Raw genomic sequence first — 25,746 nt, 5'->3', positions numbered from 1 at the left:
AATACCCGCGCTTCGCAGTGGCGAAGTACTGCTTTTAAATTTTTATTAAGAAGAAAAGTAAACCTTTTTAAACTGAGGGAAAATATACCAATAATTATTTGTTAAGGGTCTCTTTGTATACCACGTTGTCAGTTCAGCACTCCGGTTGGAATATGACCAAGCTGTGCGAGCTTAATCTTGAGCATGCAACGTATAGTTGGCCATGTGAAAAGCAATCTTGCCTCAAATCAATGGCAACCTTTTGTAGAGTCTGTCCCTGAGACTTATTAATTGTCATCGGGAAGCAGAGCCTTACTGGAAATCGGAGGCATTTGAATTGAAATGGGAGATCAGAGGGTATAACGGGGATACGAGGAATAAAAACTCTCTCCCCTGAGCAACTTCCAGTAAAAACAGTTGCCTCAAATAGGTTCTTTTGCAGACACATGACCTTAAGTCTCGTGCTATTACAAAGTTTTGGTGGCTGTAAGTTTTTCAGTAACATTATTAGTGTCCCAACCTTCAAAATTAGATTATGCTCAGGAGTGCCTGGAGGATTCAGAGTGTGGAGAAACTCTAGCGACAGCATGTCTGTTAACTTGTGGATTTTTCTGTGAGTATTTGGCAGCAGCATCACAAAGTTGTTTCCACAAGACCGCATTAGCTGCGGAGCTCAGCTCGGAGCTAAATGAAGTGAATGAAATGAGGTGAATGGGAGGGGAAATGTGACTCCCCCACCCGCCTTAACTCTCAATCCTTCCACAAACACACAAACACAGTCTCTCGGATCTCAACTCTTCTTTATATAAATCAATAAAGGAGAGAGGACTAAACACTAAGGAAAAAGAATGGCAAGACCGTGTCAGCTGTGGAGCTCAGCTTGGAGTGAAATGAATGAAATGACATGAATGGGAGGGGAGATGATGACGTGACTCCCTCTCCCACCTTAACTCTTCATCCCTCCACAAACACAGTCTCTCTGCATGACAAACGCCAGCGGCAGTGTGTCTATGAACTTAATTTAAAGTTAAGCTTTACACCTTGCTTTCCTATTCATTTGCATAAGCACAGTCCTTCACCAGCAATTTTAACTCCATTACAAAGTGAACAAAATTCTCATTTATACCCTGCGTCTTCTCATTAAACTTGTATCTCGTGAATATCATATTCGCCTTTGGCATGACAAACGCCAGCAGCAGCGTGTCTATGAACTTAATTTAAACTTAAGCTTTACACTGTGCTTTCCTATTGATATGTCCTCAAAGGCTTGTTCAGCTTCATAGGGTTGTTCCTCTCTTACTGCATCAATAAACAGCTCGTATTCCTCTTTATCTGAGACGTCACACACTGCATGCCACGGGTTTACCTTTCCCAGTCCTGCAAACTTTAGCGAATTGGTTCAATTTACCACATTTTTTACACTGTCTTCCTTTAGCTGGACATTGACTTTTTCCACGGCGTGCTTTGTTTCCCCAGTTGCTGCACTTATGAATATGCTTGTATACGTCACTCGCTTCATATTCTTTTGCTGCCTCAGTCAGTCAGTCAGTGAGGGCTTTGCCTTTTATTAGCATAGATGAACTCACACATGCATTGCAGTAAGAGAAATAGCAGCAGGTTTTTGTAAGTTACAGCCAACTGTGAAGATAACGTACTAAAGAACTTTAATATCAGATGACAACTATTAAAAACACTTATTGTGGGCCCGGAATAAAATGAACATGTAAAACTCTCTGTGTTTTAATGGCAAAGCCCAAGAGCTCTTTGAAAGAGTGCTACGGAAGTGACAGTTCTGTTTTCATAGTTAATTATATGTTTGTATTGTCCATTTGTGGAATATAGAGTAATATGGCAAATCAGTCCATGTCCTTGTGTTGCCACCACCTACACAGCAAGATGTCTGAAAAGGGCAGAATTGTAGTGTATTTCTTCCAAATTGTGGAAAATTAATGCCTGTGGCTTGTTACCATGGCTGCTGAAGGTAGCTGTAGAGGGGATATTTTTGGAAAAATAAAGGAATCTGTCCTGCAGTGTTTTCTTGTTGACATTTCTGTTGGATTTAAAAGTAGATGCAGGTGTTAGAATGTGCGCATTCCTTCTTGGTGTGACAAACAAGCATTAAATTAACCGTGTATTGGAGAGTAAAGGAAAAACAAATTTACCTATAATTGCTTTCTTATTTTTAATCATAGAAATACAACCAACTCTTTTGATAATTGTTTAGCTTACCATAATGATATTCCGATTTTTTTTTTTGTTAAAAATTTACATTGTAATTTAGGGTTTCAATGTGTTTATTATTTTACTACTTTTCTATATGTCTTTCAGAAAACACTGCAGGAAATAGTGTTCAACATCCAAGTGAGAATTGGGCTTATTTAAATTTTGTCACTCTGAAAGCCATGTTATTTTTTGCTCTCATGATGGATAGGCTGGTTGCCTTTAAATAAATCTTACACTCTTCTATCTGCAACATGAAAAATTGAACGTAAAGGTGTTCTGGAAATGGACAGATTGAGTGCTAGAGTTATGAAGAAAATAAAGCATTCTACTAAATGCATTTGTCCCTGACTGTTTCCACCCAAGGTTGTCACTGTAAAAAAAAAATCTTATTTTACCTTTACTGAAGAAGCATTTGTTGTAGATAATATAACTGTCATACAAGAGTTAGGAGACTTCTCTGACACATTTTATTGTAGGTAAGCATAAGAAGAATTATGGAAAGCTGAAAATGTATCAAGAAAGTGATGTGAAGTACATGACAGATTGGTTGTACTTAAATAGCCAATGACATGCTTATTTATACTAAATGGGACAAAACAACAATAAGTAAAAATATCTATTTTATGGGTACCTTAGACTACACACAAGTATGCATGTATATCTATACACATTTGCACATATTATACTATATATATATATATATATATATATATATATATATATATATATATATATATATATATATATATATAGTGAATATCTACACACCATTTCAGCTTGTTGATATAAAAGCTCAAATCAACACCAATCATGTCAGATACAGTATTTTTCATGTTTATTATAATCTTGTAACCAATAAAATGTAAATGAAAAAGTGGATTATTTTTAGGAGAAATGCTTATTTATTTGTATATAGCAAACATGACAACTTAACAGATTTGTGAGATTTATTTTATTCATTCATAGTGAATACATACTGTACAACCAAGGACACGGTGACAGTCACAATGCACTTATTCACACACCAACACACAACCGATATGAAGTTCCCAATCAAAGTTTCCATCTTTGTAGACATGGGGCAAAAAAAAAGAAGAAAATTGAAGAAAGGCAAAGTCTTGGTAGGGGTAATGAACTGGAGATCGCTAATATTTAAATTATAGATTTATAAATCTGCAGTGCGCTTAGTACTATGGAACACATACTATACAAGTACTAAATGAAGTTATGGATAGAAGTAATAAATATGAAGTTCCATTTATGTCTAGGATTCATTCATTTTGAAAAAAAATGTTTGATTCAACCTCACTGACAGCGATTTTTAAAGCTCTTGAACATCAAGATATTGGAACTCCACAAATCATCTTATTACAAAAAATTGTACTCAAATGCCACATCTGTAGTCAAACTTCACCAAGACAGCGGTAGATGTAAAGATCGCCTCACTTCATTGTGTTCTTGTATGTTTTCAGTGTTTACGAGGTACAAAGCCAGTCAATCAACCAATCACAATTTTATACACAGAGTCACTCAAAGAGCACACAATATCAAGGTGTAATACCAAATTTCCAGTACTGTAGAATCTAATGAGCTGAAGGTGCCATGGATGTAGATATGTATACCTGTTGTTGCTAATATCCTCTTAAATGCTCATCTGAGGTGTATTTTTCATTTGTTTTCATTTTTATGAATGCTTGTAGTAAAATGCAGCACAACCAGACAGAGGCATCCTGTTGCAGTTTTTAGAACAAATTCACAAATGATAAAAATTCTTGGTGATTGAAATGGTCTTGCCTGATTTTGTTTTTCTCCTCTATTTTTACCACTCACTGTTTGCTCCACTCACCATTTGCTTGCAATTTTGCACAGATGTCATGGCAGGTTTAGAATGTACTCTTCATGGTATAGTTGGACTGGATTGAAAACAGCTATTTTAAATCTTGCAGCTGGTGATGTTACTCAGTGGCATTTCAAAGTAAAAGATGCTAAACTATAGAAGGAATTTTAACAGTAGCTTAGGAGCATTTTGTTCATTTTGAAAACATTTTTTGACCTTTCCCCACCCTTGAAACTACAAGTGTGATGAGATTGAGTTTCCAAAGGATTATTGAGAGGAAATGGCTGAGAACAGGAGATTAACACAAGGCAAAACCATACTGAGGGACAGGCCAAGGTCAACGCCAGAGAGCTCATCAAAACCAGAAAACAAGCCATGAGGGCAAACTGAGAATTTAAGTCAGGAAACCAAAGGTGTTCAAACCAAAATGGAACCTGTCATTTGGCCCAAGTGAAAGAAACTAACTATGCTAAAAGTTTTATTGCTTTTTTCCAACCAAGGCATAGCGCTATGTTTGATGTCCACCCTATTTATACCAGACTTCCACGGACATCAATGAAGTGCCGGTCTGTGCTTCATGTAAGCAAAAGACAAGCAAAATTAAATAAAAATAAACTTGGCCAAAATAAATAAAAATGTTTCAAAACCCAGAAAATTTTTTTCTCCGTGATCAAAAGCTTTAACACACAAAACAGCATAAATAACAATTAAAACAACAACATGGGTTTCCAGATTTAAAACTTCTATGTTTGTACATGATTGAGTAGGTATTGAGCAGAATGGTACACTCACAAATTACACATATCCTTCTGGTTGATAAAAGTTACAAATTTAGTTTTTATAATTCCAAAAGATAACGAAAAATAGTGAAAATCAGTGCCTGCTAAGACCAGAGGATCAATGTCTGTTCTCATGATTAAAAAACCACTCGAAATCCAAGGTCTTCAAAAGATGATGGTTTCCTGAGATCAGCACTCTTCCTACAGTCTCTCTTGAAGTCAGGCACACTTTTTCCCAGAATACAGAAGTGCTGACAGTGATTTATTCTGTTTTTCGATTACCAGACTCACTTCTGTTATCCCAGCTGACATGCATATGTACATACATCAAGGACATCCCTGACACCTGTTTCAAACATTGTACCCCTATTTGTCTATTTCTTTTTGTTTTGGAACTATTTATAGAAAGAAAGTGCATATGACTTTGTGGCACAGGTGACAGTTACGTGTCATTTTGCCACACAGTCTCATAATGATCACACCGTGTCACATCCCAGCTTACTGCTTATTTAACAGTTTTCAGCACTCTCTCTCCTTAGAGATTTTTCTCTGCCATGCCAAGTATCCATTTTTAAGACTCAACCCATTTTTCCACAGTACATTTTCTTCACTTTTTCAAATCAAACCTCAAATATGGAATGAATATAATTAAGCATTGCATACAATGTTTTTCTTAGTTTTCAGTCACATTATTATAACAGTATGTGGGATTTTTTAGCAAAAGTAAATTTTTGATTAGCCTGATGCTTTAATATGACTTTTTCTTATAAATTCATTTTTTGAATTAGTTTAATATAAACACCACACCAATGTCAGCTGTATTTACACACCCACACACTCATACCAAGAGAATTCAAAATTGCCAATAAACCTTACAGATTGGTCTTTCGAGAGATGGAAGAAAACTGGAGTATTAGGAGAAAACCCACAGTGAGGCAGTGCAGACAACACACAGGGAGTGTCTGGGCCTTAAATGTGACTAGAGTCCTAATCCACCTCCTGTGTCACTCTGTCTGCTTATGATTTCTTAGAGTAAATATATTGATTATATTTAGCTTATTTATGGCATCTTTTTTATTAAGGTATTAACGTAAATATTAGGGAAGTGGTATCTGATCTTTGGTAAGAAGAGGCAGAAGATAAACCTGCAGATTACCCACCCACTCTAAATGTTTCATGACAATCAACTGCCAACTGCACAAGCTTTACCTCATTCAGAATACTATACAAATAAAGGACAAAAACCCAAAGTCAATTACATATGCAGCACAATATCCTTAGCATAAATGCCTAGTTGCAGCTGAACATGCAATCAAGGGAAATTAATTGGGAATAATAACCCTTTATTAAAGTTCATTACCTTAGATTGACCTTTTCTTCTATTATTCTGTGAGAATACTGTTACAACAGCTGCATGATGATAAATACAGAAAAGATTTTAATATTCTACTTATTACTATTGTTCAAAATCAAACTGTGAAATGAGAGTTGAACATGGTCCTCCTACGGACTGCATATCACTTATCTATCAACAGTGGACCATAAATCAAGCTTTTATTTAGTACTCTTCTTTGTGGTTTTCCATAGGCATACCACAACATTCTCACAGCTGATTAATCCAGGTCAGGGTCATGGAAGCTCATACGTGAGCTCATACTCAGAGAGGGATGACTTTTAACTTGATGGGTAACTTATAGTAAAACATGCACCTGCAGGAGAAAAACCCCTTCAGACACAGGAAGAATCTGCAAACTGCACACTGACATTGACAGGCCAACATTTGAAACCATGAGGCTGGATCAATGAGGCAGTAGTGTTGGCCGCTCTGTGACCCTAAATACACATATATATACAAGGAAGAACCAATAACTTCTAAGAATAAGCATTGTGTGGCATATGTGTTATATATAATGTAAGAAACGCTTGATCTGCAGTATAATGCCCAGCGTTTGGTCACTTACACCTTCTCAAAGTTTGTTTAGGCAGGATGAAAGAAAAGCATGTGTAGAGTATCGGCAAATAATTTCAAGTTTTGGCCAGGCAACTTCAACTTTTCATAGATTCTCGGTAAATTGGCAAGTGAAAGGCAGCAGATGCTGCAGGAGGTACACCATAACCAATCACATCTTGTGGTCACCTGGCACTGGTGATTCACAAAAGAAAGAATTTTTTTTGAAGGTGAGAAGTAAAGGGGTCAACCAGAATGGATATTAACTCAACAGAACATCCATAAGAGTTAACCACTTATGCATGAAAACTGTTCACAGGCTGTTGAAAGGCCAGACACAAACCTCAGCATTCATGGCAGTTGCAGTGCAGCTCACATGTTCTTGTCATGTCAAATGTTCAGTCACTTAAGCTGAGTGTTTAGATGCCAAGTACTTGTGTAGACTTTTAACATTCACCCTTTGTTTATGTGGTTTATATCCAGCTACACTGCTATTTTTGCACCCATTCCTAAGAGTTATATGGCCATTTTAAATTTGCCCCATGTGGCCCATCAGTGCACTGTTGCATCACAGATTTCTGTATATTGCATATTGTCAGCATGAGTTTTTCTCCAAGTACAAACATGTGCACATAGGAAGAATGTTTACTTTTTGTTTTCTGTTTCAGTGTGATACTTTTTTATATTCAAAAGATTATTTTTATGGTTAATGTATTTAAACAAAATGAAAAACAATTAGATTGTTCCAGTCGTTACCTATAACTTTAAGTCAGCCACTGCTAGTGTCTAAAGTATATATACGCATTGCATCCCACTGCCCAGGCACCATAACTATTTACAGTGCAGTACTTTCCTTTATATCAGTCAGAGTCCATACAAAAGGCTGTGCTTGCACATGATGTCACTCTGACACTGCTGAGCACTTGCATCATAATGAGAACTTAATCAGTAACTGTTTATACTGTATTATTTTATGTGCCTCCTAACTTCGGCTATTCACAGTCCAAAACAAATGATCCCCTCCTCTAAGCATTTATCCTACTGACTCCACAGAAAGAGGCACATGAATAAAATGGGTGCCAGAGCTCCTCTGAAATGTGTGTGCAACATTTACAATCCATGAGTTTTTGTTTTGTGGCTCCCTTTTTTCATTTCCTTTACTGGATCTATTGATCAAATGATACATTTTTGGGCTTCATCTTAACATCTGTCACTCAGTCTATTCTTCTACCTCATTATGGGATTCAGTGGATGTGGTGCCAATTATGCCTTGCAAACAGGAAATTACAGTGAAAGAATAGCACAAGTTAAAAAGTAAAGTTCTTCCTGCCATGCAATTAAAATGCCAATTAACTCTGAAGTTACAAAGTCACATTTACAAATTCATTGACTCACTTGATAACACTTTCCAATAAATGAAAGAGAATTGCATGGAATTATAAATGAAGAAGGAATTACAAATGAAAAAATACAACTATTAACTCTTCTATTTTCACAGAGAAACCAAAAAATACCGTTTGGAATGAATTTAATTTTACAATAACATACTTTTTTAAGGAGTTTTCATGAATGTGCATCCCATTCAGGCTGGGTTTCTGTCTTGTATCCAATGCACCCAAGATAGTAATATGCTCCCAGCAGCCCTGTTTTGGAGTAAGCAGGCTTAAAAACTTTTGAATGAGGATGTGTGAATAAACATGACTGGCCGCATCCAATCCTGAACTGGCTGCTGCCTTACATTCATTGTCATTCTAATATCCGTTTCAGATCCTCATGACTGTGTAATAATAAAGCAGTTTTTGCAAATAGATTGAAAAGTACACTAAGTCGTCCAGTTAATGTTCCTTATTTCTTAATATGCAATCTAAGATTCTGCTTTTTTTCATCTTTCCATAATATCATCATGTTAGTAATATAATTCAGGATAAGTTAGAATGTAGTCATGTTTACTCTGGTAGTATTCATGTTAAGTATAACTTCATAATTATTACATCACATTCAATATATGTACAGTATATCATGGATTTACTTATAAGAAATCTTCACCACCTACACAAGTACAAATTGTAAATGCTTGTACTGCTTCATGCTGCTCTGAATTCCTAGGTGTTAATATCAGCAATTTATCATTTTGCACTTTAATATTAGACAACATTTTTTCCAATATATCACCCTCTCAAGTTCAACAGGGGTAGTGAAGCCCAAGCGTTGACTGATAGGAGTAGTAACTGCTGCCAGTTACCCGCTGGGAAGTTGTGTCCACTGTTGTCTGCTGTGAGGCAGCAAGAATTCATCTCAGTGTCCCTTGGCCATTCAGAGCTATTAAAGAAAGGTGCCCTCTGAATGACATCTTTTTCTTTCAGTTTTCATTTAAACTTCGTTGATTTCTGAATTACTATTCTAGTGTGATTCATTGACAAAAACAAAATGATATGCTAAATGCACTCTAACCATACAACATGATTTGTATTTAGTTTTAAGAACCTCACTGTATTATATTGTAAATATATTATTAAATCATTACATTATTTATATTTAAATTATTAAATTAAAAAATACATATATCAGTTTATATTTCACATTGCTGTTTTAAAAGAAATTAGGAAATTCAGCTTGTTATCATATAACATACAACAAAATTTCAATATGCATCTCCCTTACAAGTGCATAAAAAATCGAATGGATAGTTAATAAATGCATCGATCTAAGCAAATAATAAAAATAGAGAGTTGGATGTATGATCAACCAGTAAGAACATATAATATAAAAAATTATTGTAGATTATAAATTAATCAGTATGACACATAAAAACATATTTTGCACAGTATGAAGCCCAACAGGTCTTTCAGCCACACATGGTTGTGGGTGATTGGGTCAACTGCATTGGGGTAAAAAGTGTTCTTGAGTTGCATTATGTTGGCTTTCATTATTCTGTAGCAACTACCAGAAGGCAGGAGAATAAACAGATAGAGACCAGGATGAGAAGGGTCCTTGAAAATATTTGATGCTCTGTTCAGACAGTGGGTGTGCTATATATTTTATTATTATATATGTGTGCTAATGATTTCTGGGCAGCTGTAATCATTCTCTGAAGTGACTTTTTCTTTTTAGTGGTACTGCTGCCATACCAGACAGTGATGGCATAAGTGAGCACACTCTCAAATGCACAGTGGTACAACAACACTAATAATGGCTATAATGTCTTTCTCAATATCCTTAAGAAGTACAGTTGTTTCTGTGTATTTTTGGTTATTGCCTCTGTGTGTATCTTCCATGTAACATCATCATAGATGTGAATTCCAAGATTTTTGGAGGAGGACATTGTCTCCACAGATTCTCCATTAATTGAGATTGGTTCAATTTGCTGTTGTCTGTGCAATCTAAAGTTCAAAACAAGCTCTTTTGTTTTCTTCATGTTAAGTTCCAGATTGATTTCTTCCAGACCACTGATGAGACCAATAACAACTGTATCATTTGCAAATGTTATGATAGAAGTGGTATTATGGCAAGGCAGGCAGTCATACATAAATATGGTATAGAAGAGAAGACTGAGGACACAGCCCTGTAGCAGCTCAGTATTGGTCAGGAGAGTGGAAGATGAAAAATGCACCATGTCTCGCTGTTTGGTGTCAATTAGACAAAAGGTCCTGGAGCCAGAGGCAAGTGGAGTGCTTTGGGCCAACATCTAGTAACTTGGAAACCATTTTCTTAAGTTTAAAAAAATTCAGACATGAGTGTCAGTAGGCTTTGTGCCGTAGGACCAAATCTGTAAAGACATGGAATAACTACTTGGATTTACAACTAACTAGATGAATCGATTGATGGATGCATGGATGGGTGGATGGACTCGTTCTTTTATACTTAAAATGATTATACTTTAGCAAATTGTTTCCATTACTCTTTTATAAAAGTTGAAATGCATTTCTTTTTATTTCACTATATGAATTCAAACAGAACGCTGCACATTGCTGTTGTGTTCAGCACTGCTGCAGCTCCAGAGGAAGGTGTTAGTGAGTATCCTGGACCACCATTGCCCATGTGCCCATTGATTTTCTCTTTGTACAACAAGGCCATTTCACACCTTGAAGATGCAAATAATAAATTCTACACTGGCCTGGTATAAATGAATGTGGCTCTATGCATAAATGTGCCATGTAAACAACTGTTATTGTCTTGAGACTGCAATGTCTGAATTACACTGAGCTTTTCCTTCACCCTGTAATAGGTACAGCAATATTATGAAATGAGTAGATTGAAAGCGATTACAATGTAGTATCATAAACCGAAAGGTATAGTAGCAAAATAATGCACAGATTAGATTACTTGAACATACATTTTCTTGCATATAATGTACTTAATAATTATTTTGCCATTGTTGCATGTACTGTATGTTACTTAAAGTAAAACTAAGTATTTGTATATGTATCTGTAGTACTCTGCAAAGTTATTGTTTTTTTCTGTTAGACAGCCTGGTTCTCAAAAAGTTTAAATGATTAAGAAAATTGCATTGAAGTGAATGATGTTCTTGATCTTACACCTTGATTGTACAGAGCAATAATTTATTGGTTTTTGAGCCTGCTGTTTGAACTAGAATAAAACTAAAGCATCTCAAACAGAAATCCAAAAATACTCTTTTTACACTTCTTTAATGTCTGTAGTACTAGGTTGTTGTACCGTGTTAGCCATTATGAATGTTACAACTTGCCTGAAGAAGGGGCCTGAGTTGCCTCGAAAGCTTGCATATTGTAATCTTTTTAGTTAGCCAATAAAAGGTGTAATTTTGCTTGGCATTTCTCTACACTTCTTTAAAAATGCTACCTGAATACATAAATGCACAACACTGTACAAAATCAAAAGATAACATCTTAATTGTGAAACAGTGTAATGACAAGCTAAGGGTACTTCTGCTTACATCTTTTTTTTAAAAAACATCTCCATTCCCATATTCTACAATCTATCCGACAGCAGAGGTTGTTCCATCTCTGGGAAACCATCATCACAAAATGAATAATTGCACACTTAAAGTAGAATTAGGGTTTCATGTGTTCTGTGTCAATTAAAATTTAACACACCTTGTTGAAATGAAAGAATGGAGAATGTCAAGCAATTGGCCAAAAATGTCTAATCCAATTTCCTACATAATTTTGTGATCACATACCATTCTCCACTGTACCTCAGACTACCACTGGGCCATTATCACCTTCTCACTCATTACTCTTCACTTTCAGATGGAAATCCAGACTAAACTGAAAGGGGAAGCCTAATACCATTACATTTTTAAATGTAAGTCTGGCAGGGGAAGCTGGACATGTGGGCAAGATGTCAAAAAAGATTGAGACAAGGCAAAAAAATATAAAAGAAAGAATGCAAAAGTCATAAAAAAACAAACAAAATGAAGGTCAAGAATACAAGTGATTCATAGAAATTAGAAAATCGAAAACATGATCAGAATGCATGCTAAATAAAAGATGACTGATCAACGGTATCTGTACAAATATTTGTTAATTAGGTTCAAACAGACCTGAGTTGACTACACACTAATCCTCATTGACAGGCAACAGCAAGGCACAATAAGCTGAGTTTATAACTAGAAGAGGAAGAGCATTACAACTAAACAAGTAAGCAAGCCATACATTAATTGATTTTATTGAAATTAAGTGTGTCTGAGGGATGTTCTATGGTTGGGTGGCCCTTCCCTGGAACTGGCAAGACCAGTGCTAATAAAATAATCTCTTTTAATCTAAAATATCCATTTTGTCCATTCACACTGTTAACATATTGCTGTGGCTGTAGTGTTAATTGTGATGAACTAGCAAATAAATAAATAATAATATGCATACAGAAATAATAAAAAGATCAGGAGCAGAGTGAAAAACCTATACTATTATTAGGGAGTCCTCTAATCAATCACCCATATTAAATCATAAAACATATTTCTTATGTAGTTTAAAGTAAATGTAAATTCAGTCTTTCTAGGTTTTTTGCTCCAGTCCCTACTCCTTTAAAAAATAGTGTACGTAATGTAAGACAAATAGCAAATGCACAAATCCTAAGGTCTTTCTGATATGACTACAAACACTGAATCAGGAAGTACAATGATGCAGTAGTTAGCACGTCTGTTTCACTGATACAGACTCCTGGGTACATTTCCAACACTGAGTGGAGATTTGTGTGGAGTGTTTGTTTTCTCTTTATGCCTGTGTAAGTCTCCTCTGTGTACACTGTTTTTCATCCCACATTGTGAAAGCTAAGCAGGTCATGTTAACTGGTGATTCTAAATTGGCCATGTGTGGTTTATGTATTCACATCTGAGTGTGACCTGAGATGCACTGGCACTTCATGCTGAAATTATATGCTCCAACCCTTCTTGTCCCTGAACTGAGAAGATTGGAAGAATGTTGTCATGTGATATGGTAATTCTAGTCACGTTTTACTTTTAGCAATAGAAGAATTGACCCTTATAGTGTTTCATTACCCCTGAACTAACAGCAAGAGAGTATCAGATATGAAAAAGGGTGTGATAACTAAATACTTTATTTTCCTGCTGGGTTGGCTGCCCTCTTGCCAGCTTTCAGCTACCTCTCTAAACACTTCTCTCTCACATAACCTTGGCTTCTCTATCTCCCATCAGTGAGATTTTGCTTTAAGTCTCTTCCCACCTTTGGGCTCAGTTAACCCAACAGCATCTCCTGGGACACTTCTGGCCAAGCTCCAGCATCAAGGAAGGGACAATTTTACCTTACACAGATCCCAGACCAGAAAATTCTTCTTCTGGCCTCTGCTGTCCCAAAACTCCTGAGCCAAGAAAGGTTAAGCTGTCTTTATTAGTAGACTAATATGATGGAACACCACTAGTTAACAACCATGTGTGACCAACTAGTAGGTAGGAGTGCAATGGATATTATTTTCTGCCAGGCCTCCAAGAACTCACTGTTAAAGGAGCACTATTGGTCCCAGATCTACCATTACATTACATTTGGGTGTAATTTGGGATAGCTGCAAAGATAGCTGCCTGCTGGCATCCTGAAGGAGTTCATCTAGCTTTTTCTGAGGACCCCACACTTCTCTTTCTCATTTTTGAGGGCCCATAGTAAATTATGTCTGGGACACCCAGTTTAGCTGCAAGCCCTACTGCCTCCTGTATGAATTCTTTTTCTGCACTATCATGTCACGTTTTTCTCTCTTATAGCTTATACACTCTTCAAAATGCATTCTTTTTATTCTAGAATTAGCAAAGCCAATAAAGTCACACTTTCATATTAATTGCAAGAGTCAATTATATCTAATCAGTCAAGTATCATCTGATATGCAGATTTTTCTTTCATCTAATAAAATTTCCTGCAAATACAATCAACTTTTATTCATCATAATGTAACATTTTCATAGCCCTTTGTGTCAAAGGGTATAAAAGGTTTCACATTTTCTTTAACTTCCTCCAACTGATATTTACAAAGTGTTTCATTTATGACATAAATTAAATTAATCATTTTGGCACTACATTTTGAAGGATATGGTGGATAGAAGTATGGAAGATATCAGAAGTCAAATTTGTGGTGTGTGAGCTGTTTTCAAGCCAGCAATTCCGCTTCTGTCGATTTGCTGTTTCATTGTAATGCATTTTTATACTGTTTGAAAGACACATATTGTGTTGCACCTGATACCCGCATCCCCATCACCAATATATTAGATTCAAAATGTTGTTTTTTTTTAAACAGGATTAGCACATTATGGATTGTTTTTGTTTACTATTCCAGGCATATTTTCCCTTTGACTTTATTTTTTAACCAAATGTCATTTGAATATTTTTATTGTTAATAAGAGGTCCCTTTTCACATTCTGTGTTACCATCATTTACATATGCATAGATTTTCATGTTCTGAGAGTGAAGTATGTTTTACAGCTATAAAGTCACTGTAACTATTGGTACTTAAAATATTACAGTGGATGCTTTCACATCATTTTAACTACACACCATTCTGTACTGCAAAGAGTAGCAACACATAAATATACTGTGAAAGGTACCCACAACACAAAGTCAAAACCAGCTAATAGACCAGTGGCAAGTCATTGTTATTTTTAATGGTTACCATAAATATATATACAGTAACTAGCTGTGTAAGCCCGTGCTGTAAAAAGTCTGGGGTCCTAGAAACTATTGTAATCATCAGAAAAAAATTTGAATGTAGAGATGTCAGGTAATTGAAAGGAACTACTCTGGGCATCTTTCTACTAGGAGGATTCGTTTTGCCGACATGCTCGCATCGCTTGTGCATTAGCCGCGGCAGGAAAAGTAATAGGGATACTGTTTTGCCGATGTTAACGGCTAAGCGACTTTGTCTTTCTTTGGAGGTTTCGTTTTTGGTGATGTGCTCGCATCGCTTGTGTTATTAGCGGCTAAGCGAGTTTTCTGTGTCCTCGGAGGTGGAGCCCAAACCCCAACTTCACCTCTCAATTCTGGGCTGGACAGACAAATACACTTCCACACATAGACTTTTATATACTGTATAAGATTTTATATATATATATATATATATATATATATATATATATATATATATATATATATGCTACCGTGGCTGTCCGTTTGTCTGTTTAGGATTTTAAATCACCTGTAGTTCGTACACTGTTTGAACTATTGACCTGAAATTTGGTACACATATACCACATGACGTCTACTATCCACTTTCGGGGAGATGATTGACCTCCAAGGGTATTCCTCTTTTTATTTTTACTTTATTTTATTGTAGAATCAACTCTTGGCAGCGGCCAGCAGGGCGGCTGTGCGGCACATGCGTATGGAAGCCGTTCTTATCCCTACCACCTTCACCATCACTTCCCCTATCTCTTCATATTTAAAATCATTTTTGAGGCAGATTGAAGACTTAAGTGCCAGTTTAAGTGAAAAATTAAGGAAAACATACAAAATAATTGCAACACAAGCACTGACTTAATCAGTTTTAACACGAAAAAATGCCGACAAAAGAAGAAAAGAGGCGGGCCACTAGGGTGGAGAAAAGAAGAGCTGCTCAGGAGTAAGAGCATCAACCTCTGAGCAAAAGAATGCTAAACATACAGAGAAAGAGGATGAAAGCTAGGAATGCTCAAGTCAAGTATATTCACTGCACGTTATTGTGCAGTGCACCGTTACTGATGTATGTATATATACACTAGGGTGTTCCCCCCTGCATACTTTGCTCAGAAGCCACTTCGTGTCTCTGCCACTCGCGTTGTGAAGAGGGGGGCTGAATGTACCCCAAGGTGACGCGGTTGCTCCTCTGAAACGGTGATACAGTGGGAAACAAATATTTTTTTTTTTATACATCCTCTTTGCTTGATCAGCTGATGACTTGCTGCTGCTGCTGCTGCCGTGCAGCGTGATCTGCATCTCATGCGGAGCTTCAAACATGTAAAAGCCTGTACAGCCACTGTCGTACTCTTTGTGTTATATTTCTGGCCCCAGGCTTGGTTACATTTTTTGGCACAAAGTCCTGTCTCGCGAGATGCGAGTTCTTGATATTTTTTAGTTTATAATTTAAAAACAGAATAAGAATCTGAAAATCTAACAACATCACATTAAAGTTTGATAAATTCTGAAAAGAATGATACCAAACATATATATGCAGGTTTTAAAATAAGCGCAATTTAAAACGTGACAAAAAATGTGACATAAAAACATCAGCGTTGCACTTCTAGGCTTAGGATTTTTATATATATACATATATATACAGTATATTTTTATACAGTGTGTGTATATATATATATATATATATATATATATATATATATATACTAGCCATGTGCTCCCAACTACGTTGCGCGTGTTAAAGTTGTCTGTGAAGGGCTCCCTGTTTAAACGTGGCTGCCAGTCGTGAACTGGGCCCTTTGTCGCACAGCATTATGATTTTTTATAAGGGAAACAAAATTACAAAAAACCCTTGGACATTGATTCGATAGGAACGGCCTACTCGGAATCACTGTCCGAATAGTAATTATGTGGTGGTGTAGGAGCATTTCTGCTTCTGTCCGTTCACAGTCCGTCTCGTTTTCACGACGCTATCGTTTCCTCTCACATTGTCTTCTCAACCTTTCTCCAATCTTGCAGGTTGCTTTGTGGCAATCCAAAGAGTAAGGCAATATACACGGAGCAATGGTTATAAAAGGGGGACACACAGGTATCCAGGCTCTTTAAAGCATAAATAGGGATCACTTCACTGACATGTGAGCAAGCCACGGTACAACTGTGAGACGCACAGCACTCGCCGGCTACAACGTAACAATAATAATTTCCGGAATGTGCTGTTACGTTGTCATTCATTTTACCCATTGTCTTTCTTTCATTCATATGTTACATAGGCACGTACCTTTTATCTTCGGCAATATCATTCTCTAACCAGGCCTCAGGAGCTAACCAGTGTAACACTGTCCACCCCTTTCGTTATTCTGGTACATTGTTGACATCCGTGAGTAATAACAACGTACTAAACTGGTAGGTAGTCTACGTATGCGTGGAATTCGCGGACAAACAAAGATCAAGATCTAAATGAAGATCTCTTTAGTTAATTTAAAGCACAACAATTTGTTTAGTTTGAATGTCTGTGTTTTGAGGTGTGACTGGAGTACTACAGTCTTCAGTAGTATAAGCCTGGAGGAGATTCTTAATGCAATGCCTATGTTTTAGCTGTCTCTCTACTGCCATCTAGTGCTTTTTCTTCTAATTCATTCACGGACAAACAAAGATCAAGATCCAAATGAAGATTATATATATATATATATATATATATATATATATATATATATATATATATATATATATATATATATATATATATCTGGAAACATCTTCCACAGTATAATCTTCAAGTATGAACATAATAAACCATGTGTGTCTATGTTTCAGCATAAATGTAGACAGCTTTGAGAACAGTTAAGTACATTTGCATCAAACAACACAGTCATTTTAATTTCTGCATTCCACTGACATTCAAAAAAATTGTCAATAAGAGTAAATGGCCATTTTATCCTAGACTCTGCAGTGTGTTTTTGAGTTGAGTATTGCTATGTGCCTGGAAAGTGTAGTGTAGAAAAAGTGGATAAGGCAGATTGGTAAGTGATGTTGCATCACAGCATCAGAATCTTAGATTCAGAGCTGGTCCTCGACATTGTCCCTGTGGAATCTGCATTTCTCTCCATGTCTGTGTGGAACACTTCCTTTCCAAAAAAGTTTAAAAAAAAATTAGAACCCTGATTTAGGATTTTTTCGCTGATGAACATGTATCCTGTACAAATCTACTTTCCTATTACTAAACATTATGTAGCAGTTGATCGTTATGCTGAAATACTAATACACATCATGCAGAGTGCTGTCTACTTTGCTTCTTACTCATAAACTATCACTTCTGAGGTTTTCTGAATCTATTTATTGTAGAATCAAATTGTTTGAACAAACATTACAGATTTATTAATTCAGTTATATATTCCTTTTCTGAGACTAGTAGTATTGAGTGAAAAAAAGGAACAAAACCAGGACAGGACACAAGGCCACTGTAGGACACCAATAAGTTCATCTTTCAAATGTGGAAGGAACCCACATGGACACTGGGAAAAGGTAGTAACTCCACTGTAATAGTAACTATGCCAGGATTCAAGGCCTGGTGATCCTGGAGTATTAACTCCTGTGCTGCTCACCACAGGATTAGTTCAGATTAAAATATTAACACTTCACTTAAAGCAAGCAAGGGATATGAAAACCATATACACAGTCAACTGTATAATTTTCCACTTACAAAAAACAGCAGAATTTAGATATGTTTTTCTTGGATGGTAAGGAGAAATTAGAGCACAAACAGTTAACAAAGTCTCTGCTATCTCCTTTAATCCTGTCATTCTTCAGTATTCATCCAATATGGACCCACCTAGGGTGTACCCAGCTGGCACAAATTACAGATGGTGTTCTCTTTGGCAGTCTGCAGATTATACATTCATCCTCTTGTGAAAAACATATTGAGAGGGTCTGTTATCAAGAAACTCCTAATTTCATATTAATTCATTTTCATACATTTAATTTTTCACAGAAATATTAAATTATAATGTGTCAGTTTCATTGTTACTTCTGTACTTAATTTCCATTTTGCTGAAATAAATATTAATTTTGTATTCATCTTTTGAGGTAATTAATGCTATACACATATTAATTATTGTTCAAAGGAAAATATCCACAAATGTTAAAACAGCAAAATTAGATATCTATGTTATGTTTTTTCCCTTCTCTGCAGCTTCCTGTTGCTGTTTTAATTAAAAAAGGATATAGAACATATGCTGACTAAGCATTATTTCTTATTATTAACTGTACCTAGTCTTCATAATGCTGCTTACACTTAATGCAAATTATACATTCATCCTCTTGTGAAAAACATATTGAGAGGGTCTGTTATCAAGAAACTCCTAATTTCATATTAATTCATTTTCATACATTTAATTTTTCACAGAAATATTAAATTATAATGTGTCAGTTTCATTGTTACTTCTGTACTTAATTTCCATTTTGCTGAAATAAATATTAATTTTGTATTCATCTTTTGAGGTAATTAATGCTATACACATATTAATTATTGTTCAAAGGAAAATATCCACAAATGTTAAAACAGCAAAATTAGATATCTATGTTATGTTTTTTCCCTTCTCTGCAGCTTCCTGTTGCTGTTTTAATTAAAAAAGGATATAGAACATATGCTGACTAAGCATTATTTCTTATTATTAACTGTACCTAGTCTTCATAATGCTGCTTACACTTAATGCAATATATTTTAGTCTCTGTTAAAATAAATGGGGGCATGGGGAGTAGAGGCCATTAGTCTCTCTTGTACATATTTTCCTACCAAGGAAAACATTTTTAGTCAGCATGTTAAATCTGCTGTATAATACAGAAATCTTTACTGTGACTAATAAACATAGGTTGCTGTATATCTGAACCTGTTGGGTTAATTGTTTAACTGCAGTATTTGTGTCCTATGTTCTTAATAAATTGAAAATGAAAATATGTAGAATTGGGCCCTTTTGTGATAGTGTATTGTGATAGGGTAGAAGATGTTATACTAAGGAAAGCATTATTTTTTGAATATTCAGAAATGTTCATAGACCTAGGGCAATTAGTGAAAATTATGTAGGTAGGAAATTAATAATTGAAGGTAAACACAAAAGCAGGACCTATGAGGCATATTAATTTCATTGTATATAGAACAATCCCTTGTATTAAGTAATTTGTGCTTTTCTAATGTAAAAGTGACTGCTTAAACTGATTAGTCTAGTCAAATAGACAGGAAAATAAATATCTAATGGCCCAGTGGCAGCTCCAGGGAGACTATATTAATGCTGAGTCTTAACAATTACAATATGTCTGAGGGGATTCTTCTCTGAGAACCCCAGTTTCCTCACACATTCCAAAGAACCACAGATTAGGTTAACCAGCAACACCAAATTGTCCCCCGTGTGTGTGTGTGTGCCCTCCATGATTGATTTCTGCCTTCCATCCGCTGATTCGACAGTTGGCTCAAGCACTTCGATCCAACCTTTTATTTTCGGCTTTCGCTAATCCTATTTTTAAGTCACAAGGGTTGAAGCCTATCCCAGTTTTGGAGAAAACAGATGGTAAAGTATTATTTGAGGAATGAATACCTGATGCTTTACATTGTGTTAGAATATATTCAGAAATTATATTTGGATGGATTAACTGTGGATATTCCATTGTTACTCAGAGTATGTAAAGTAAAGGTAAGCTTCAGTTGTTCTTATTGTACGTAGCTTCTGAAAGATGCACCTTAAGTGAATACTATATACTGTAGTATATATCTGGAAGCCTATTCATTCCTTCATCAATTTTTAACTCACTGCTTCCACTGAAGCCGTAAAAATAGGCAGAAAGAATCCTGGCAGCATTGAGTATAAGAGAGAAACCAACCTTGTATAGGATATCAGCCGAATGCAGGATATAACTTTGAATAAAATATATAATTTCTAATAGGTGGATGTTCTGGAAAAGTTAGCATGGAAATTACTGAAAGAAAGAAAACAATACTTTCAATGAAAAGCAACAATCATGTCATAAATGAAATGTTCCTTGAATTAAAGTCAGCAATGTATGACTTTTAATATTTCAAATGTGATTGGAATGTTTATATTAGTAAATGCATTAATAAAGGATTTAAAACCAATGGAAGTTTAAAAGGTAAAAAAAAATGGGAGCCCTAATTACGTAAAGGACTGATACCAGTTCAAAATGACGGTGGAAGTGCAAATTAGATAGCACATTCACTTCTCTTAATGGGATTGTACGTGAAAATGTATCTGAATATAGATTAGGTTCTTTTCACTGATTTTCATTTTAAACCCATTAGGGTAACAGAAAAAGGCTGCTATCAGCAGTGGATAATTTAATGTGATTTACTTCTATTTTCAAATCTTGTGCAGAAGATTTTAAGGGTATTGTAATGTAAAATTGCACAATTAGTAGCAAATAATATCCACCTTTTATTCAAGCGTCCAGGTATACAGCGATACATTTATGAGATGTAATTGTTGTCTGGCTGAAAGCTTAATTGAAAGCAACATTCTGCATTATTTATCTGTTTTGACTTTTTCATATTATGTAAAATGGCATTAATTATTTACAATAGTTTTGGTCATTTTGTATAACTAATTTAATGTATGAGCAGTTTCTAAACAAGTACTTTCACAATGAAGTAAGAAGACACCTTGTTTTAGTTTCTTGATGGAATGGTAGATGTATTTTACAGTGGTATAATTAGTGGTGTTGCTGCACCACAATACATTGACTCTAATTTGGCACCTTCTGTGGAAAGTACACCTGCTCTTTGAAAATAGGCGGCTTCCATTTTCTTCACACAGCTTAAACACATGTTCTCACATCATTTGGGATGTTTAATTTGCCAACTTGTGATTGTGTCTAGTACTGTGTTTAACTCTACTTCAGGGTTTTGGGAGGCTGAAGCCTTTACCAGTAGCAGTGGGTACAAGGCAGGAAACAGCCCTGGCCATTGTGCTGGTCTGCCACATGCACACTCACATTTACACAGGGCCTGAAATCACCAGAGTGGGTTGGCACCCTGCCCAGGATTGGTTCATGCCTTGTGCCCTGTGTTGGCGGGGATTGGCTCCAGCAGACCCCCGTGACCCTGTGTTCGGATTCAGCGGGTTAGAAAATGGATGGATGGATGGAATCACCAGTCAGTCTTAATAGCAAGTCTTTCCGGATATGGACAGAAAACTGGACTATCTGATAGAAAAATTCATGCAAGCTCACAGAGAACCTACATATTCCATAAAGACAATAACTAAGAGTGAAATTAGATAGCAGTGCTACCCAATGCACCACTGTGCCATCCCCAATACTATTAGTGTTTGATATGTTATTACTGTACTGCTAGATTATCTTTAGAATTACAGCATAACAGAGTATAGTATTCTTAAACCAGCTTAATCCAATTTAGAAATTTGAGATTTAAACTTGGCCATGTCTTTATGAAAGACTAATATCACTGATACAGTTTATAATGGAGCATTTTCCAGATATTCAAAAAATACATGCTTGTTAAGTTGATGCTTTTTATCATGTCTTTTCAGGCATTAACACATGCCTTTGTACTGTCCCTTGCAATTTATTGCTCTAAACCACACACAAAGAAGCTCAAATATCAATCGGTCAGTCTATAATTTTGCTTTATATTTTCACCTGAGAAGCACAGAGCAAGATCACAATACAATTAATGATAAATCAATGCATTCTATATTCCTACAGTTAGACTTGCTATAGCCAACATAGTAACACAGATGAAGAGTACATCAAAGGAGTAAATGAGTAGCTAGGCTTTGGGGTGATGCTAAAATAGAAATTAATATAGTCTAGTTATCTATGAGATATACTTTAAATACAACTGTAATTGTGACTGAATAAATTACTGTAATAAAAGACACAACTGATTGCTGTCTAAGTCAAACGATTCCTCTTAGTTCAGATTGCTGGATTAGCTGTTGTAATGGTGAAGCAGCGAGAGGTGCTTAAAGCCAGAGTGTGAGTCTCCACTGATGCCATGGCTCAATACTTTTCCCTGGGGCTTTGCTGCAAAAGTGATTAAGGTGTAAATGTCTTACAATGTGGTCATTGTGTTTGGTTCATTGATAAGGCACAGAAGGCAAGGATTAATGGAGAGAACTGTTCCCCTAAGGGTACACACACAAAAAGAGAGCACCATATTGTGCAGTGTGTGCAACTCATAAACCACACTGAAATTAATTCTGACAATCTAACAATCTTTTAGCCAAGCAAGTAATTATCTGAACTCTGTAGTGTAAAGTGTGCAACTTTTCTTTTTTTCTAAACACTCCAAAGACAGATATACAAATCTTTTTTACATACATAATTAATATTTGATGCTAGCATTCATTTAATTTCATATTTAGGATATGTGAACAACTAATAAAATTGGTGATGATCTTCTTTAATACCTTGTCCGAACGAAGACTCACAAAGGCATTCTTTTAGCTTACTTGTATTATATTAAAAACTTGTACTCAGTCTTAGGTAAAACGGAAAGCGATTTTTGTTTCAGCTACCAATTGTTACTCTCTCTGTTACTAGCCTTCAACGATCCACCATAATTAGTGAGTAGCTTTCACCTAAAAGCCGCTTAAGACTTTTGAATATTAGCCTTTACACCGATAAGATGTAATTGCTGCAAGCTTCGGTTAATGATGTGCGCAAAGCGTGCGAAGGCGACTTTTCCCGTCGGAATGTGCAGCTGAAGCTCGGGGACCTCCTGCCAGCAGCTTGTCAACGGCACGCTTTGACTGTGATATACAGTGTGTGCTTCTATTCCGCAGAATCAACTGCAGCATCTCCTCGGCGCATCTCTGCCAGACAACGATTGGCTGCTGAGTGACACGTGACGGACGGAGGCTGCCTGAAATCTTCCCTTCGCCCATCGGAGTGCAGAGCACTGATAGGCTGGGCTGATGCGCAGGCAATTTATCATCCTGATCTCCCACTGAGTCTAGGAGCTCTCTTGTCACCACTATTGATTTCAGAGGATGGACTAAATTTCCTAGTATTTCCATTAAGAATTAAGAAAAAAAGCTTAAAGCACGCAGGGTAGCCAGACAGACATGGATATGAGATGGCACTGTGCATCCACCCAGGTAGCTGCTTTTATCACAGTCGTTGCAGAATGCAGTTACTGCAGCATGCAGAGGATTAAGCTACCAGTAGTCACATCGAGATCTGCATTGCTTTTAAGATTGAGCTATTAATATATTGAGACGGGAAAGCTGTAATGCTTGATGCAAATAGGCTGTAAACGTACTGTATTTATAGCGTGGGATCACTTTGAACACGTAGCACGAATGCTTGTTAACTGCACTTAATCTTAAAGCATATATTTCCTTTACATAGCATGCTCCTATTTATTATAATTTAAACTTATTTTTTGTAAGTACTGTGTGCACGATGGTGAATGGGATCGTCAGTCTGTAATTTACTATCCATAACAGCCTCATATTTATTAAAGTGTTTTTGATATGTTTAAGTCAATTACCTTATGCAAGCATGAAACTAAAACTTTGGCATGAGTGTTGTCTTTATTTAGATATCTGCATGCAGCTCTGCTTAATATTACTTATTTGCTTGAACATATTAACAATATCATTTTCATTTTTATCAGTATTTCATCTGTAATCATGCTATTCCCATCATTCGTAGAAACACTAATGAATTAATAGTAGATCTGTTCCTTCTTCCACTCATACTAGAGGAGTAGGCAAGTTTCTTTTCTTTCTTTCTTTCTTTCTTTCTTTCTTTCTTTCATGGACTTGCACAGAGAATAGTTTATTGTGTATTTTAACATTCAGTTTTATTCTCAGAAAATGAAGCACATAAAACCTTGCAAAGATTAGCAGTTACTAGGTAACAGGAAAAAAATAGTAGGAAGAAATGGATTGCATCACATATGTTATTTTTAGGAGATATATAATACTTTAATACAGCAAACAGTATTAACATTCTAGTACTAATTTGATAAAATGAAAATGTGTAAATAATTATAGCATGATATTACTGATATTTGAAAAAATACATTTTAAGCTATGGAATACTAAATGCAAATTTTTTAAAAATCAGAAACAAATGAGAGATTTATCCTTTGTTTGTGCAAAAGGTTATGTATAAAAAGGAAGCTAACATACATTAATCTTTTAGACATCGACATCTATATTAGGATGACAGATAAGGTGCTATTACCTCTGGTGGGTTTGGGACTGAATGTCAAAATTCAAGGAAAAGTCATGTGGGTGTTGTGGAGGAAATTCACTTTGTGTTCATGGATTTTTTTTTCTAAGAAGGTCTGTTTTTATCAAGGACAAACATTTAGCAAAGTGGGTTTTGTGAGATTTAGTTTTGTAACTGTTAGAGCATAGATGTTCATTAATGCACCTGTGATAGATAGATAGATAGATAGATAGATAGATAGATAGATAGATAGATAGATAGATAGATAGACTTTGTAGAGTTCTGTCCACATAAAGAGTTTCTACTGTGCCTTTTAATAATCTGTATGATGTTGAAATATGTGATACTTTTTTAATCCTGAAAACAGCACTGCAATAATTAAGAATTATATTGTATTATGTATTGAACAATGCTAACTAATGTTTAGATCTAAAAAATATACTGTGAATATATTCCACATATTCTTCATGTGAAGCTCAGTCAGAAGATTTTTTTTGACGTTTTAGATTATCTGCATGAATAAACATTTGTGGAAAAAATACTGTACATATTACTTTATTAACAGAAGTGATAGTAAGAAATACTTATAAAATGTACTTAAAGTATAAAAATGTTATGGGGTAGGAGGGTACTGATCACAGTACAAAAACCCTTGGCCACTTAAGTTAATAACAATGTAATACTTCAG

At 35.7% G+C, this 25,746-nt stretch overlaps 1 protein-coding gene across 28 annotated transcripts in view; it reads left to right on the top strand.

Annotated features, from left to right (window-relative positions):
* nrxn1a (neurexin 1a) overlaps positions 1-25,746 on the top strand; it is a 1,096,290-nt gene that overhangs the window by 1,022,983 nt on the left and 47,561 nt on the right. The window contains exon 1 of one of the 28 annotated variants that reach the window (XM_039738499.1): positions 23,814-23,974. The exons of the other annotated variants lie outside the window; for them this stretch is intronic. Coding sequence (XP_039594433.1) covers positions 23,942-23,974 — 33 coding nt within the window. The 5' untranslated portion in view covers positions 23,814-23,941. Of the gene's footprint in view, positions 1-23,813; positions 23,975-25,746 lie in introns of those variants that run through there. 28 annotated transcript variants of the gene reach the window in all.

The sequence above is a fragment of the Polypterus senegalus genome, chromosome 16, assembly GCF_016835505.1.
Source record: "Polypterus senegalus isolate Bchr_013 chromosome 16, ASM1683550v1, whole genome shotgun sequence".
In the NCBI taxonomy this organism is placed as follows: Eukaryota; Metazoa; Chordata; class Cladistia; order Polypteriformes; family Polypteridae; genus Polypterus; species Polypterus senegalus.
This window is presented reverse-complemented; position numbering and strand designations above follow the sequence as displayed.